The sequence below is a fragment of the Delphinus delphis genome, chromosome 2 (genome assembly GCF_949987515.2).
Source record: "Delphinus delphis chromosome 2, mDelDel1.2, whole genome shotgun sequence".
In the NCBI taxonomy this organism is placed as follows: domain Eukaryota; kingdom Metazoa; phylum Chordata; class Mammalia; order Artiodactyla; family Delphinidae; genus Delphinus; species Delphinus delphis.
The window spans coordinates 106,571,665-106,586,921 of record NC_082684.1 but is presented as its reverse complement, the minus strand read 5'-3'; the positions used below and the strand labels follow the sequence as shown (position 1 = coordinate 106,586,921).

At 49.8% G+C, this 15,257-nt stretch overlaps 1 protein-coding gene across 1 annotated transcript in view; it reads left to right on the top strand.

The window, feature by feature from the left end:
* Nucleotides 1–12,292, top strand: part of WDR93 (WD repeat domain 93) — a 49,392-nt gene extending 37,100 nt beyond the window's left edge. The window contains exons 16-19 of the mRNA XM_060005428.1: nt 925–988; nt 2,896–3,052; nt 3,416–3,617; nt 12,124–12,292. Of these exons, the coding sequence (XP_059861411.1) occupies nt 925–988; nt 2,896–3,052; nt 3,416–3,617; nt 12,124–12,223 (523 nt within the window). The 3' untranslated portion in view covers nt 12,224–12,292. The remainder of the gene's footprint in view (nt 1–924; nt 989–2,895; nt 3,053–3,415; nt 3,618–12,123) is intronic.
* The last annotated feature ends 2,965 nt before the right edge of the window (nt 12,293–15,257 follow it).

The following is a 15,257-nucleotide window of genomic DNA, read 5'->3' as shown; positions in this document are numbered from 1 at the left end:
AATAGACTCCACCATTTTAGTGGGAGTTACTGCCAAATATTATGTCTACTTTTTTTTTTCAATCTACCACATTGCTTGTTTTTTGGTTTTTTTTTTTTACTTTATTTATTTTGGCTATACTGGGTCTTCATTGCTGTGCACAGGCTTTCTCTAGTCGCGGTGAGCGGGGGCTACTCTTTGTTGCTGTGCGCGCATTCCTCATTGCGGTGGCTTCCCTTGTTGCAGAACACAGGCTCTAGGCGTGTGGGCTCAGGAGTTGTGGCACGTGGGCTCAGTAGTTGTGGCTCACGGGCTCTAGAGCGCAGGCTCAGTAGTTGTGGTGCACGGACTTAGTTGCTCCGCAGCATGTGGGATCTTCCTGGACCAGGGATTGAACCCGTGTCCCCTGCACTGGCAGGCGGATTCTTAACCACTGGGCCACCAGGGAAGTCCCTTTTTTCTTTTTTTTTAAATTTACTTATTTATTTATGTTTTCCTAAATTCATCATTTCTTTGTTTTCCTTTAAGAACTAACCACATCCATATGACTGTATCTCCAAGCAATATATTGTTTAGCTGTGCATATTTTAGGGGGCCTGTAAGTGGAATCATATTATGTATATTCTCCAACTTGTTTTTCAATGCTATTTATTCTGTAACTTGCTTTGTGATATGGTTCATGAGAGCCATACATGTTGTATGTAGCTCCAGCTCTTTTATTTTCGTTGCTATATTGTATCCCATTGTATAATGTAACACAATTACTTAAGCATTCTCCTACCAGTGATTTATTTAGATTGTTCCCAGTTTTCACTACTGTGAACATCTCTGACATACCTCCTGATGCTTATAGACAAGAATTTCTCCAGGATATATGCCTAGGAGAGGATAGCAAAACTTGAAAAGTCTTCAAGTCTGGATGTCTGTGTGTCTTGTTTCCTATAGGCCTGTGAAGCACCTGGATGAAGCCATCTGTGCAGTGGCCCCAGTCCAAGCCTTACCCGGCATGGTAGGTTCCTCAGGCCCCTCATTCCTCTTTAGTGAATGTATTCTTTATTCCTTCCAAAAATACTGGGCTGGCCAAAAAGTTCGTTCGGGTTTTTGCCCCATCCTTAGGGAAAACCTGAACGAACTTTCTGGCCAATCCAATATTTGTTGAAGGCCTATCGTGTGCTGGGCACTAGACTAGCTTTGGGCACAGACATGAAGGAGAAAGCACCTGCCCTCGTGGAGCTCACAGTTGAGTTGGGAAGACAGGCAAGCCCCCAAGCAGCTGCCCTAGAACCTGTAAAAGGCTGTGATATATCATGCAAAGGATACTGTGCAACGGAGAGAGGGGCCTCCTAACTCAACCTGCAGAGGCCGGTGGGGAGGAAGTGATGGACAGTGAGCTGAGCCACGGGCACCAAGAGGGCAGCACCATGGAGGCGAGAGAACACTGTGTCCCAGGCCGGCAGGAAGTTCAAGGAGCTGCAGGATCAGACTCCTGTGGGGTGTGGAGAGGGAAGAGGCTGGGGGCTGGGGGCACAGGGGCCCTTGTCTGGGATGCAGCTTGAAGCTTAGAGGGGAGTTGGAGCCAGGGAGCTCCAACTGTGTCCAGGGAAGGGCGGCGAGTGGAGCGGTGTTAGTGAGGAGACGGGCCCACAGCTCAGGGCTGCCTGGGCTGCAGCCAGAGGACAGGGAGGCACTGAGGCTGCTCCCGGCTTGTGGAGCTGATTCTCTAATCCCTACAGGGCCACTGAAGGAAACACAGGCCTGGAGGGAAAGTCTGTGATTCCCTGTGTGGCCCTGCCGGGAGTGAGGGGCCTACAGGACCCCCAGAGGAGGCTCTGAGAGAGTCCAGGGCTGAAAGAGTAGATTCTGTGCTCAGCAACCGGTTAGCGGTAGTTAAAGCCGTGGGGAGCAGCACGGCTGGCCATTGCGAGTGGGTGCGTATAGAAGAGGCTCCCAGGGGCACTACCATCACTTACACTGTAAGTCTTCCGGGACGGGGAAAATGAGCTCACGAAGTGATGGACAGGGGCGCCCCAGGAAAACCAGGAGGGGGCTCCTGGCGGCTCAGGGAGAAGGACTGGAAGAAAGCAAGAGCACAGTGTCCTGTGCTGAAGAGAAACCGAGTACTTTGTGGAGACCAGTGTCCATGGCAAGGGGGACAGCAGGGGAGGTCGGGGTGCAGGGAGGGCGAGGAGAGGCTCTCTCAGACATCTGAGTGTGTGGCAGCGGGGAGAGGATGTAGGGTCAAGGGGGGTTTTAAAGATGGTGGTGAGGGGCTTCCCTGGTGGCGCAGTGGTTGAGAGTCCGCCTGCCGATGCAGGGGACGCGGGTTCGTGCCCCGTTCCGGGAGGATCCCACATGCCGCGGAGGGGCTGGTCCTGTGAGCCATGGCCGCTGAGCCTGCGCATCCGGAGCCTGTGCTCCGCAACGGGAGAGGCCGCAACAGTGAGAGGCCCGCGTACCGCAAAAAAAAAAAGATGTTAAAAAGATGGCGGTGAGTTTAGTATGTTCACCTACAGAGAGGAAAGAGCCCAAGCAGGAGAGAGGTCTCAGGTCCAACCCAGGGCAGGAGCGGCTGTTGGCTTGAACGGTCCCCGAGGAGGTGGGAGGAAAGGGTATGGCACAGATGCAGAACTGAATCCTGGCCGCATGGAGGGGGAAGTAGCAAGAGAAGCAGGGCCGAGGGGGAAGGACGGGCCAGGAACAGACACAGCCCTGGGGCCAGCCGGCTGTTGCTGGAGGCTCCATAGGAGCAAACACGCACATTGCTGCTGTCCCCTGAATGGTATGGCTGGAGCCAGAGGCTGGGTGCCAAGAGTGAAAAAATTCCCTGTTTGTTTTTTATTTCTAGCTGTTCTTATTTCACACGGAGGTGAGTGACAGAGTGGAGAAGTCCCCATTCACCATCTCTTTGCTTCCCAGGTGCTGACCTTTTCCAGCAATGGCTCTGTGCACCTCATGGATGTGGCCAAGCCGCAGATTGTCTGCGCTTTTGCTCCCCCAAGGTCCTACCACCTGGCGGTCCCCTGGAAGCCAGTATTTGTCGTGTCTTTATACCACCCGTGTTTCCTGCTCCGAGGTACGGAAGGGGGATCGTGAGGGCTGCTGCCCAGACCTGTGGCCTGCTGACCGTTTCCCTGAATTTCTCAGTCCTCTTAGAAAGCATAGGGTGACCCCACCCAGTCTCCTCCCCACGCCTCATCCCATCCACCACAGGCCAGCAGGACACCACCGCTGAGTCCTCACTTGGCACTTAGATAAAATGCCGGACAAGGTCTCCTCTCTGGGCCCCTGTTCCTCCAGATCAAGTGAGCCCCTCACAGCTCAACCCCAGTGACCCCGGCTTTGTAAGCAGAGAGTGGCCCCTCATGCCCGCCCAGACTACAAGGCCACAGAGAAAGGGATCACTATAACAGAACACGATGTTCCTGTTTCGTCCCAGGAGACCATCCAGATGAAATTGGATCTGCCAGCCAAGCCAAAGACATCCCAAATTCTATTTTCTATTTTAATTTCGAGGCCTACCCACTCCTGGAACAAATCTCAAGAAATTGCACCATTCCTCAAGCTAATGTGTTGGATGACACAACTTTCCCCCAGGTGTTGCCCTTGGAGGAAAGATGCGAGAATTTCTTCCAAAAGAGGTAGAGTTCTGGGTCTCTATCTCCTCCCTGCACCTGGGGTTGTCTCTGGACTAAGGAATAGTGGTTTGCTTGATGGTAAGATCCTTTCGGCATTCAAATCCCATTCAGACTGGTAGAAAAGGAGTAATGAATTCAGGCTGGTAAGAAAAGAAGGGCTGCAAGTTGGTGTTTTCTTCTGTCAAGACTGTCTTTTCTTTTTGCTTTCTCAATTTTTTTTTAAGTATATTTGGATTATCAGACACAGTCGTCTAAGACAGGGGCTGGAAAACTACAGCCAAATTTGGCCCACTGCCTGTTTTTGTAAATAAAGTTTCACTGGAACACATCATGCCCACTGCTTTATGTCTCATCTACTTATGTAAGTGCTTCAACAGCAGAGTTGAACAGCTGCAACAGAGACCCTATGACCCATAAAGCCTAAATCATTTACTGTTTGGCCCTTTATAGAAGATGTTTGCCAGCCCCTAGTCTAAGACCCCTTTCCTCTCTCCGTCATCCAGGTAAACGATTATGTGATACATCTTTTCTCTTCCCCTTTCTGTAAACCCCAGCCTCACAGGGACTCTGCTTGTGTTCCTTCCTCCTATAAAAGCATCATTAATGGTACTCAGTACATTCTGGGGAAGCAGGGGTCTCTTGTAATCCATCCACAACAAACTTCTAGGGGTTTTCAAATTCTTATTGACAATTTCTGCCATGATCTGACCATACCTGTCAGGTGGAAGAGGGTTGTCAGTGGAGCCCTGGACTCTCACACCACCTGCCACTACAGAGCTGGGGCGCTTTGGTGGGCTTTCCCTGACAGGGTCTCAGTGTCCATCGAAGAACGAAGTGAAATGGCTAAGATACTCAGATTTGAGGGTTCTTTTGGTTGCGCTGGGTCTTAGTTGCAGCAGGTGGGCTCCTTAGTTGCAGCTCGCTGGCTCCTTAGTTGTGGCTCACTGGCTCCTTAGTTCTGGCATGTGAACTCTTAGTTGCAGCATGCACATGGGATCTAGTTCCCTGACCAGGGATTGAACCTGGGCCCCCTGCATCAGGAGCGCGGAGTCTTATCCACTGCACCACCAGGGAAGTCCCAGATTTGAGTTATGACTCTATCACTTACTAACTGGGGGAGACGTTGGGTGAGTTACTTAGCCTCTCAAGGCCTCAGTTTCCTTAGTCATTCAAAAATATTTATTGAGCACCTACTACGTGCCAGACTGTGTTCTGGACATTTTGATGATACCTGTTCTCCAGGCTTTGTAGGTATTCAGTGAGAAAATGCACGTGAAGTGCTAGGCACAGGGTGGTCGCTCAGTAAATGGTAGGTACAAAAATGGTGATGGGTCCCCTCTGAGTTCAAGTTCATGCCTGGGAGGATTGTACATATCACCACGAGGGGGCACCACAGCTCTCCTCCGTGACTACATTTACCGCCGCATTCAGTTCCTCCCTGGGTTGTGGCGTGTTGCTCAGGCGGCTTCCAGTACCTCATGGGGGGAAGCATGCCCACCCACCAGGAGGGGAATATGGTCCATGGGACTTGGGGGAGGAGGACAGTGAAGAAGGGGTCAGTTGACATTTCCCCTGATTAAAGATTTACCAAGAATGCTCAGCTATCCCTCACCTGGAAGTTTCTTATTTTGACCCTTGATGATTTGACTTGTCCTTAAGAGATGCAGCTGAAGAATTTAAGGGTCAAGTATTATGATGTCTACAACTTACTTTCAAGTGGTCTAAGAAAACATTTGTAGAGAGAGACAGAAAGAAAGAGAAAATGTTAACAACTGCTGAAACTCAGGAAAATATAGAGAGGGAGAAAGAGAGGGAGAGGAAATGCTAACTGGTGAGTCTAGGTGAAGGCTCGTTGTGCTACTTGCAACTTTTCTATAGGTTTGAAATTTTTCTAAATAAAAGCTGGAGAGAGATTATATTATTTACAGTAGAATCCTGATTTTGAGTAAAAGAACACTAGAAATGTACACACCACTAGTAACAGTAGCTATATTTGGGTAATGAAGCATGTGTGATTCTTTTCTTTGTATTTTTCCTCTTTGCGGCTTTTCTATCAAACATGTGCATGATTTTGGAAAATTTCAAATACTGATTTTAAAAAAAAGTCAAGAGTGTGAGGCTTGGTCATGGCTGTAGTGGGGCCATTCTCCTGGGTTGGAGGTCATGGTGTGGAGTTTTCTGGTACTCTTGTTTAATGAGGCTTTGATGAGGCTTATTTGAGGCTTATTCTGGTACTCTTGTTTGATGAGGCTTATACCAGAGAACTTATTTAATGAGCGTGTTACCATTTCTGTCCTTTCTGTGGAACCCCCTCCTTTTACTGGCCTAGGAAGGGTGAGCCTCTCCACTTCACCCAAAAGCCAACTGGCTGCCCTCCTTGTGGGAATGGATCACAGGCCAGCAGCTCCAGCTCTGGGCAGCTTACCTCCTGGCTGGCAGCCGAGGGCCCAAGCAACTCAGGACACTTCAGCCCCTAACTGACATTTCCCGCCCTCAACCAGGGTGCCAGGTGGACGTTACCACTCAGACACCTGCTGAACTCTGCTATTAGCCCAATAAGGTTGCTTCACATGTAGAACTACTACCATAACAGAGCAATTCCCCACTGTAAAAAATGTTATTATTTCTGAGATATAAATATATATATATATATATATATATATATATACACTTGTAAAATTTGGGAAACAGGACAATACAAAGAAGAAAATTTAAATAACCCACAACCCATCACCCCAAATCCCAGCACTGCCATTCACGTGTTAGTACATATCCTTAAGGTTTTATCCTTAGCATTTTTACTAAGTTGAGATCGTGTTCACTTTTTTAATCTGGCTTTATGTCACTCCAGAATACAACTTAATGACTTTTTAATTTTAAGAAAAACTTCCTTGTCACAGTGGTTTTTAATGTCTATGTAATTTCCGTGGGAAAGGTGTCTATAATACCCTTCCCCACCCCACTATGGTTGGGTCTGCTCTCATGAGAAGACAGTCCCTTCTGCCCTGACCTCCTCCAGTCTCTGGAACCCCAGAGACCTATCCTGGCCCCCAGTGGGAATTGGGAGGGACCCCTCCAGTTCCCCCTTCCCAACTGTCTCTCTTCCCTGTCAACACAGCTTAGCTCCTAGGTCCCACACCCCAACCCCTCCCCGGGAGGGACCCCAGAGGCCGGGTCGGGTGGAGGGGACTGCCTCCCAGGGAACCTTCTGCAGGGAGGAGGGCTGGAGTCAGCAGGGCTGACCAGGTGGGGCGCTGGGGGCCAGGGACAAGGCTGGGGCTAAACGGGCAGTGGGAGCTTGGGGAGGGGAAGAGCTCAAGAAAGTGCTCCCTGGCTCCGGGGACCCACAGCAGGAGCCAGGAGGGGCTGCACTGTGCGGTTGGGGCAGGCCTAGCTTGAGGGGACATTTACTTCGGCCTGATCACAGTATTCAAATCATATTCCTCACGGCAACCCATTTTCTGAATTGGGTCCCAGAGATAATTAGGAAACACTGATTTAAAGAAGGCTCTTCCTGTTCTGCTCGCTCTGAGGTCTGACACCTGGGGCTCTTCCAAAGAATACCCCGCCTCCAACATTTTATTATGTTAAATATACAGCAGCTTTGAAAAAAGTCAGTAAACATCCACATACCCACAACCTAGATTCTGTCATTTACATTTTACTATCGTTTCTCACACATAACCATATATGTCAGAGGATTTTAATCTTATCTTTTTTTTCTCTCTCTATTTACTCCTTTTGTCTGAAACAGTTTCCATTGGCCCTAAAACTAGGTGAAACTTTAAGGCAATGGATTCAGAGTTTCAAACTCCCGATAGTCTGTACAAATTGTTTTTGCAAAACCTGCACTTGGGACTTTTATAAATAGCCAGTGTGAAGAAGCCTGCCTTTAGGACTTTGAAAGGAGCCCAGATAGCACCCAATGTGCCCCCCACCCCACCCCCTCCGCAGGCCTGGCTTCTGCTCCCATCCAGCCTGGGCCTCCAGGGCACCATTTCCATCTGGCTCCGCTCCCTGTTGTAGTATCTGCCATCTCAGCTGGGTCAGACTTCTGATCACAAGACAGAAATTTCAGGACACAGGAAGCTGACAGAAACAAAATGCCTCTCTCTGTCTCTCTCTCCCCCCTGCCCACTTTGTTCCCTGTGGCCAAGCAGAAAGTGGGCTTCTGGGCTGACCCAACAGTCCCAGCTCCACAGGGCACACGCCCCCTTGGCGAGGGGGTCGGCAGGCCCTGTATGGACACCAGGTGACATTTCCCTTGAGGGTGGAGGAGGAATCCCCTCCCACCCCACCCCACCCCCGTTTTTACTATCCCTGGGAGGGAAACTGTGGGCCTATCCTAACCTTCCTTTGCCTTTCTTGAGAAACAAGGGGACGAATCCCTGGAAAATTACTTATAGACTCATAGATCCCAAATGTGCACATGCCATCAGGCTACTGGAATTCAGAGGTTTTGTGGGAGGCCTTACAGATGTTCCGTCTCCTCTCCCACTTTGCAGATGGACAGTCCATCTTTTTGGAAATGTATGCACACACATTGCTTCAAAACAATAGACAGCAGTCACATTTGTTGTGCCATCATGGGAAGGAAAACCCTTTCCTTGCTGATGGTGGAGGGAGGTTGTCTCAGTCTCCAGAGAGGGCTTTCCCCAGGGGGCACCTGACAGTCAGCGCCCAGCCTCACATGAACAGGCAGCCTCCCCTGTCCCTCCTCACCGCTGAGCACTGACTACCAAGGGGAAGCACACTGCAGATGTGCTGGTACCACGTGGCAGGCGGCTACCACCACCCCTGCCCTGGCTGTTGGTGGATAACCTCACCTCCCACTTCCCACAGCATGCCAGTTCCTTGGCTGCCCTCTCACCCGGGTCTCCTGGGTCACCCCCACCCCCTGTCTCCCTCCTGATGCAGAGAAAGAGGCATCCTGCTCATACCCAAGGCCATCTCCTCCCCCAGGACACCCAGACCTTATTGTCCATCTGGTTGGTGACCTCTTCCCCTCCACTGTCCTAATCACAGGCATGTGTCCCGACCACATTCCCATGTTAGAAAACAAGCGAGCGCCTTCCCAGTTCTGCAGCCGCCTTACTTCTCCTCCCCCCAGAGCACGGCTCCCAGCAATCAGTCCTCACCCCACTCCTGTGTCCTCTTTTCCCATCTGTACCCCAGCCCACTGCAGACTCACCATGGGAGTTACTCTGGCCCCACTTCCCCAGACAATATCCTCAACCAGTCATTTTTGTGAGTTTTTCCTAGTATTTCTGTAGGGTAAATTAGAGGTGGACTTTCAGAGTTACGGGGTAGGCATGTTTGAACTGGGATAGTTGTACCCACCAGCCCTCCAGAGACGGTGGATTCACTCTGCACACTCACCCCTTCCCCATACTGGCCAAGAAATGAGGGATAAAAATTGATAGCTCATTACTATTTTAATTTGGAAATTAACAAGGTTGAGCATCTATGTGCTACATCTATTGTATGTCTCTCTCCTTCTGTGACCCCACCTGGGTCTTTTTCTTAGGAGTGAGTTCATTTTCTTTTGATTTTAAGAGTTCTTTGTTAATATGTTGTGAATAATTTTTCCTGCATTGTCTTTGGATAGGAGTAATTTTGGTTGCTTGTTTAGCCAAACAGAAGTTTGGTATTTTTCCATCTTCTCCCTTAGGCTTTGCTGAGGGGCGGTTGTAAAGAGCCTCAAATGCAGGGTGCAATGCGATGAGGGGTAGACGAGAGCCTCTAGCTGTGTGACAGGTCAGACCTCAGTGTCCTCATATGTAAAACAGTGACAGTCCTATCTCCTCATAGGACATTGCCTGGCACATTCAGTAAAGGTTAGCCATTATTTATTACTAGATCATAGAGGAAGCCCTTCTACACTCCAACATTATATTTTAAAAGTCACCCACATCTTCTTTGAACAGATTAATGACTTTATTTCCAGTCCTCCTTTTAAAACTTGCCCTAGTTCCATCTATGCTCTGCCTCCTGGCTGGTCGCTCACTGATTCCATGTTGTCCTGACCCCTCCGCCCAGCAATTTTACTTCCACTTACTTAGCAGCAGCAATAGTATTATTATAATTAACTTTTACTGGAACTCTCCTACACTGTTGGTGAGAATGTAAATTGGTGCAGCCAACAGTTTGGAGGTTCCTCAGAAAACTAAAAATAGAATTACCATATGATCCAGCAGTCCCACTCCTGGGCATATATCTGGACAAAACTATAATTCAAAATGATACATGCACCCCCATGTTCATAGCAGCACTGTTCACAATAGCCAAGACATGGAAACCACCTAAATGTCCATCGATAGATGAATGGATAAAGAAGATGTGGTACATATATACAATGAAATACTACTCAGTCATAAAAAAGAACAAAATAATGCCATTTGCAGCAACATGGATGCAACTAGAGATTATCATACTAAGTGAAGTAAGTCAGAAAGAGAAAGACAAATACCATATGATATCACTTATATGTGGAATCTAAAATATGACACAAATGAACCTACCTATGAAACAGAAACAGAATCACGGACATAGAGAACAGATTGGTGGTTTCCAAGGGGGAGTGGGTTGAGGGAGGGATGGAGTGGGAGGTTGGGGTGAGCAGATGTAAGCTTTTATATATAGAATGGATAAACAGCAAGGTCCTACTATATAGCACAGAGACCTATATTCAGTATCCTATGATAGGGACTTCCCTGGCAGTCCAGTGGGTAAGACTCCGCACTTCCAATGCACGGGGCCCAGGTTCGATTCCTGCAGGAACTAGATCCCACATGCATGTTGCAACTAAGAAGTCAGCGTTATGCAATTAAGACCCGAGGCAGCCTAAATAAATAAATATTTTTTAAAAATATCCTGTGATAAACCATAATGGAAAGAATATTTAAAAAAAGAATGTATATGTATAACTGATTTACTTTGCTGTACAGCAGTCATTAACACAACATTGTAAATCAACTATCCTTCAATTTTAAAAAATGAAAAACAATTAACCTTTACTGAGCACCTACTGTATGCCAGGTACTATGCTAAGTACTTTGTGGCATATCTTGTTTCTTACTATGATTATTATCATCCCCACAGTACAGCGAGGAAGACAGAGGTCAAATTGCCCGTCCAGGGTCAGCACCTTATAAGTGAAGTAGCTGGGTTTGCACACAAGCAGTGAGGGGCCAAGGCCTGAGTTTCTAACCTGCATAGCCTCTGCCTGCCCCCTGCCCATCCGCTCCCCCCGCAACACCCATATATACACACACACACTGCATACTGGAATCTCCGAGCGTCATCAATAGGGAAAGAGAATGAGGCAGATCTGAGTGCCTCCTGGAAGCAACTGCTAGGATACATTTTCAGTGAAAAAGGCAGACAGCACAACAGTGTGTTGCACACATCCATTTAAATTTTAAAAAAGATTATGTGCATGTCTGTACTTGTGTGTATGAACAGTATTCAAGGATTTATAAGGAGTTGTTAATTATAGTTGCTTTGGGAACAGAAAATAAGGATCTGAGGTGAGAAGGAGATTTAATTGTATACTCACTTGTATCCTTGATTTTTTTTTTAAAAGCAAAGCATAGGTTACTTCTTTAAGTTAAAGAAAAAAAATGCTTTAATGCACTGTGTACCAGACATCTCCATGTGACTGTCCCATAGGCAGAGCCGCAAAAAACTGCAGTCCCTGTCTTTCCCCACAAAAGGGTCCCTTCTCCCGTTTGCCCTAAGCTTTTAAACATTTTTTAAAACGTCGCTCACTCAGGAACCAGAGGCAGAAAGCTGGCAGCAGCCTGCATCCTCTCCCCAGAATGAAGGCCTCCTCCTGCCTGCTTGCTGTGGCCAGCTCGACGTGCAGAATGAGGGGGACCCTGGGCTTCTCTGATTCTTCCACACTGACTATGCATTTATTTGTTATTTTTTAAAAACCTATTATTTTTTTTTAAAAAACTCAACCCAAAAATCTTAACTTCTGAGAGCACTCCCCAAGCAGGGAGTGCTGCTCTCTGCACTTTACCTCTATAGCTCTTAAATGCCTCCTATTACAAATGTTCTTTTCCTCTCGTCCCTCTTACTAAACTGGGGGGAGGGGCGGCTGTTTTAGTCACTTTGATCTTTCCAACACGTCCACCAGTGCCGGTGGCTAGTAGATGCTCAAGGAATGTTTGTTAAATGTAACTATTGGCATTCGGATGTATTTAACGTTGGTCCTGCAAACAGACTTTTAGTTTGTAAATTCACCATGCCTCGTATCACTGTACATTTCCTAGTTTAGGATGCTAGACCTATATTGTTCCTTCAGTAAAGCTGTTTCGAGTGCCTTCTGTGCAGCAGGCTGAGTCCTGAGAACACAGACAGGAAGCAGATGTGTCATTTGGAGAGTTTCTTATATCAGCCCAGGGTGGTCAGGGTCTGCCCTGGGGACCTAGGAGCCCCCGGGGCGGGGTTGGGGGGAACGTAGCACAAAGCAGGTTCCTCTCATCAACTGTGTGGCCCACAGGTTTCAGAAGCTGGTGAAGAACAAGGTGAAAGAAGAGGAGTACTGGACCCGGCTTCGGAGGTATTCCTCGCTTCTCCAAAGAGAGAACCTCAACAAGTGACAGGGCTGCTGCCCTGGGCTCTCTGAAAAGGTTGGCAGCAGGCAGGCTTTGCCCTGGAATGCTGTGAGGTCAAGAGACACAGTGACAAAGGGCTGCAGCTCAGTAGGCCTAAGGGGCCTAGCCTTGCAGTCTGGGACCTCTGCAGAGCCAGCAAGGGGAGAGGCCCAGTCTGGGGGGCCTTCAACCACTAAGCCACTTGTCGGAATCCTCAGGCGGGCAGATGTGTCACCTAAATAAACAGCGATATTGTCTCCAGACTCCAAAGCTGCTGTGGTGTGTAACCTTCATTCCCACCCAGTCCAGACCCCCAGCAGGGCCCAGGCGATGATGTCAGCCAGAGTCCCAGGCCTTGTGAGGACCACTTGCCTCATAGGACCAGGAGACACTTTGTTCAAATGAGCAAGACGCCCAGTCCACCCCAGCTACTGTGTGGCCTCCTTTTCTCTCCACCTACTTCTTTTCCCTCTCTTTGCTGTCTCATAACCTTATGGAATCAGTTTGGAGAGGCTGAGGCTCAGAGAGGTTGAGTGACTGCCTGAGGTCACACAGGTATGAGAGGCAAAGTAGGGGCAGGTGAGGAGGTAGGCAGGAACTGTGCCACTACTGCCTCTTGCCTTCAGGTCTGGGAACCCTAGAGGAGGCTGGGGGACCTGGGGGCACAGGAAGAGGGCGGAGAAGTGCCTTTTTCTTTTCTAGAAACTGTCCTTCCCAGGAAAACTGGGTGGAGGAGTCCCCTGCAACTCAAGGCCTACATCTGCCTCTCCGAGGACACCGTGTGGTATCTTTGAGAACTGCAAGTGGTTAGTGCCGCCGGCCCTCTCCCAAGACGGCCCACCAAGGCCAAACGCTTACATTGTTTTGTGACCGCAGCTGCTTTTGTGTCCCCATCCACCTTCTCCCCTGGGTCACACACACTCTTTGTTGGTACGACACCACCCTCATGGTGCTGATACCGACTATAGCTGAATGTCCCCTGGATGAAGACTTCCCCGCCTGAGACACTGCCCCTTGCCCTCCCCAGGATGGGAATGAAAACACAGCAGCAAAAACAACTTTCTACAACAATCCTTTTCCACAGTAGCCATGGTGGCAGCTCTCTCTGAGATGAGGAAGGAAAACTTAGGATGATAGTCTTGGCCTTACAGGCCACCTAAATGTGACGGGGAACTAACATTTACGGGGCATCTACCGTGGTCTGTGTATTTTTCATATAAGCCTTGTGAAATATAGATATCATTACCCCCATTTTACATGAGAGGGAAATTGACACTCAGGTTACACAGCTTGGAACAGCCTGTATCAAATCCTGATGGACTTTTTCAACAGCAAGTGTCAGAAACCCACCTCAAACTAACTTTAGCAACAAGGGGAATTTGTTGGCTCATGTAGTGTAAAAGTCCAGGCGTAATGCTTTCCATGTGGCTGGACCCCGGTGTTGGATAAGAGCAGGAATCCTTCTCCGCCTCTCAGTTTTTTTTGGTTTTTTGTGGGGTTTTTTTGCGGTACGCGGGCCTCTCACTGTTGTGGCCTCTCCCGTTGCGGAGCACAGGCTCCGGATGCGCAGGCTCAGCGGCCATGGCTCACGGGCCCAGCCGCTCCGCGGCATGTGGGATCTTCCGGGACCGGGGCACGAACCTGTGTCCTCTGCATCGGCAGGCGGACTCTCAACCACTGCGCCACCCACCAGGGAAGCCCTGCCTCTCAGTTCTGACTCCCTTTCCAGGTAGGCCCTCTGCTTGAGCGGCACCACGGCCACCAACAGCATCCACAGTGAGTGTCCCTTTCTCGATGGTTCCAGCAAAGTCCTGAGCCTGTTCCTCACCTGCCTGCATGTGGTCACATCCCTGAACCACTCACCATGACGACCTCACCAGCCTGCGCACATGCCCATCCCTGGAGGGGCATGGAGGTCATGGCCACCCAAACTAAGGAAGGGGGAGCTGTCTGGAGAAAAGAAAATGACAGGCCGCAAGGGACGAAGGCAGGAGGGATGCTGAACAGGCCGAGACAACGGAGGTGCCCTGCCCACCCTTTCCAAAGTCACATGCAGCCAACGCCAGGCCACCTCCTCATTTCCTAGTGTGCGTGGGGGAAGCGAGGAGGGCTGGGGCATTCACAGGGAGCCTTAGGTGCTGGGGCCCACAGAGGGAGGAAGGACCAGGGCTGGCAAAGTGCCAGAAGATGGGCAGAAGAGGCCCAGGTGGCACTAGGCTGGGGATCCAGGGCACTAGCGCTGGTGCACCACTGGGGCTGTGCCAGTGGCCCCCAAAGAGGTCCTTGCCCACTGGGAGAAAGGGCCCCTTAGGAGCAGCACCAAGAAGCTTGGGTCTTCTCAGGGGAGTGTTGGGACCAGGGTGAGGCAAATGAGTGCCTGGGGTACAAAGTTGAGGAGGCACTTACCCTCAGCGTTGTGCAAATGCAGGGTCTGCCCCTGGGGGAGAGCTGGGGAATGGACAAAGTGGCCCTGGCCTCGCCCTGGGATAAACAGGGGCTTTGCAGTTAGGGCTCGCTTCCCTCCCCAGCCCTGTGCCAGCCCGGTTCTCCAGGTAGGGGGTGTTTCAGAATCCTGGGGCATCCATGTGCCCCTCAGACGGACCCGTTTATTTAGCAACGCATGGTCAACGTACGGCCCTCCTCCAGGTGCACCACCTGCCCACTCACGGCTGAGCCTAGCTCTCCAGCCCTGCTACCAGGACAGTCCGCCATCTGCCGATACAGACAACTCATGACCACCAGCCCTTCCCTCCGCCCCTGGGTTCATATGGTGACCCAAGTGGCGTGTCCTTGAATAAATGTTTTGCATGTCGACCAATCAGCTTAGCTGCCCCTCCTTAAAACACTGGCCCGTCCAGCATCAGCATCTACACAGTACAGCTGTCTCGGCGGGAGCAACACGTGTGGTCAGCAGGGAGTGGCAGGTCCCTGCTGGCAATGGCACTGGAGGCCCATGTGCTTTAGGAGCTTTATTTCACACCCCCAACATGCTCACACACTCGTCTGCCAGGCTAAGGCAAAGACCGGATTTGTCGACTAC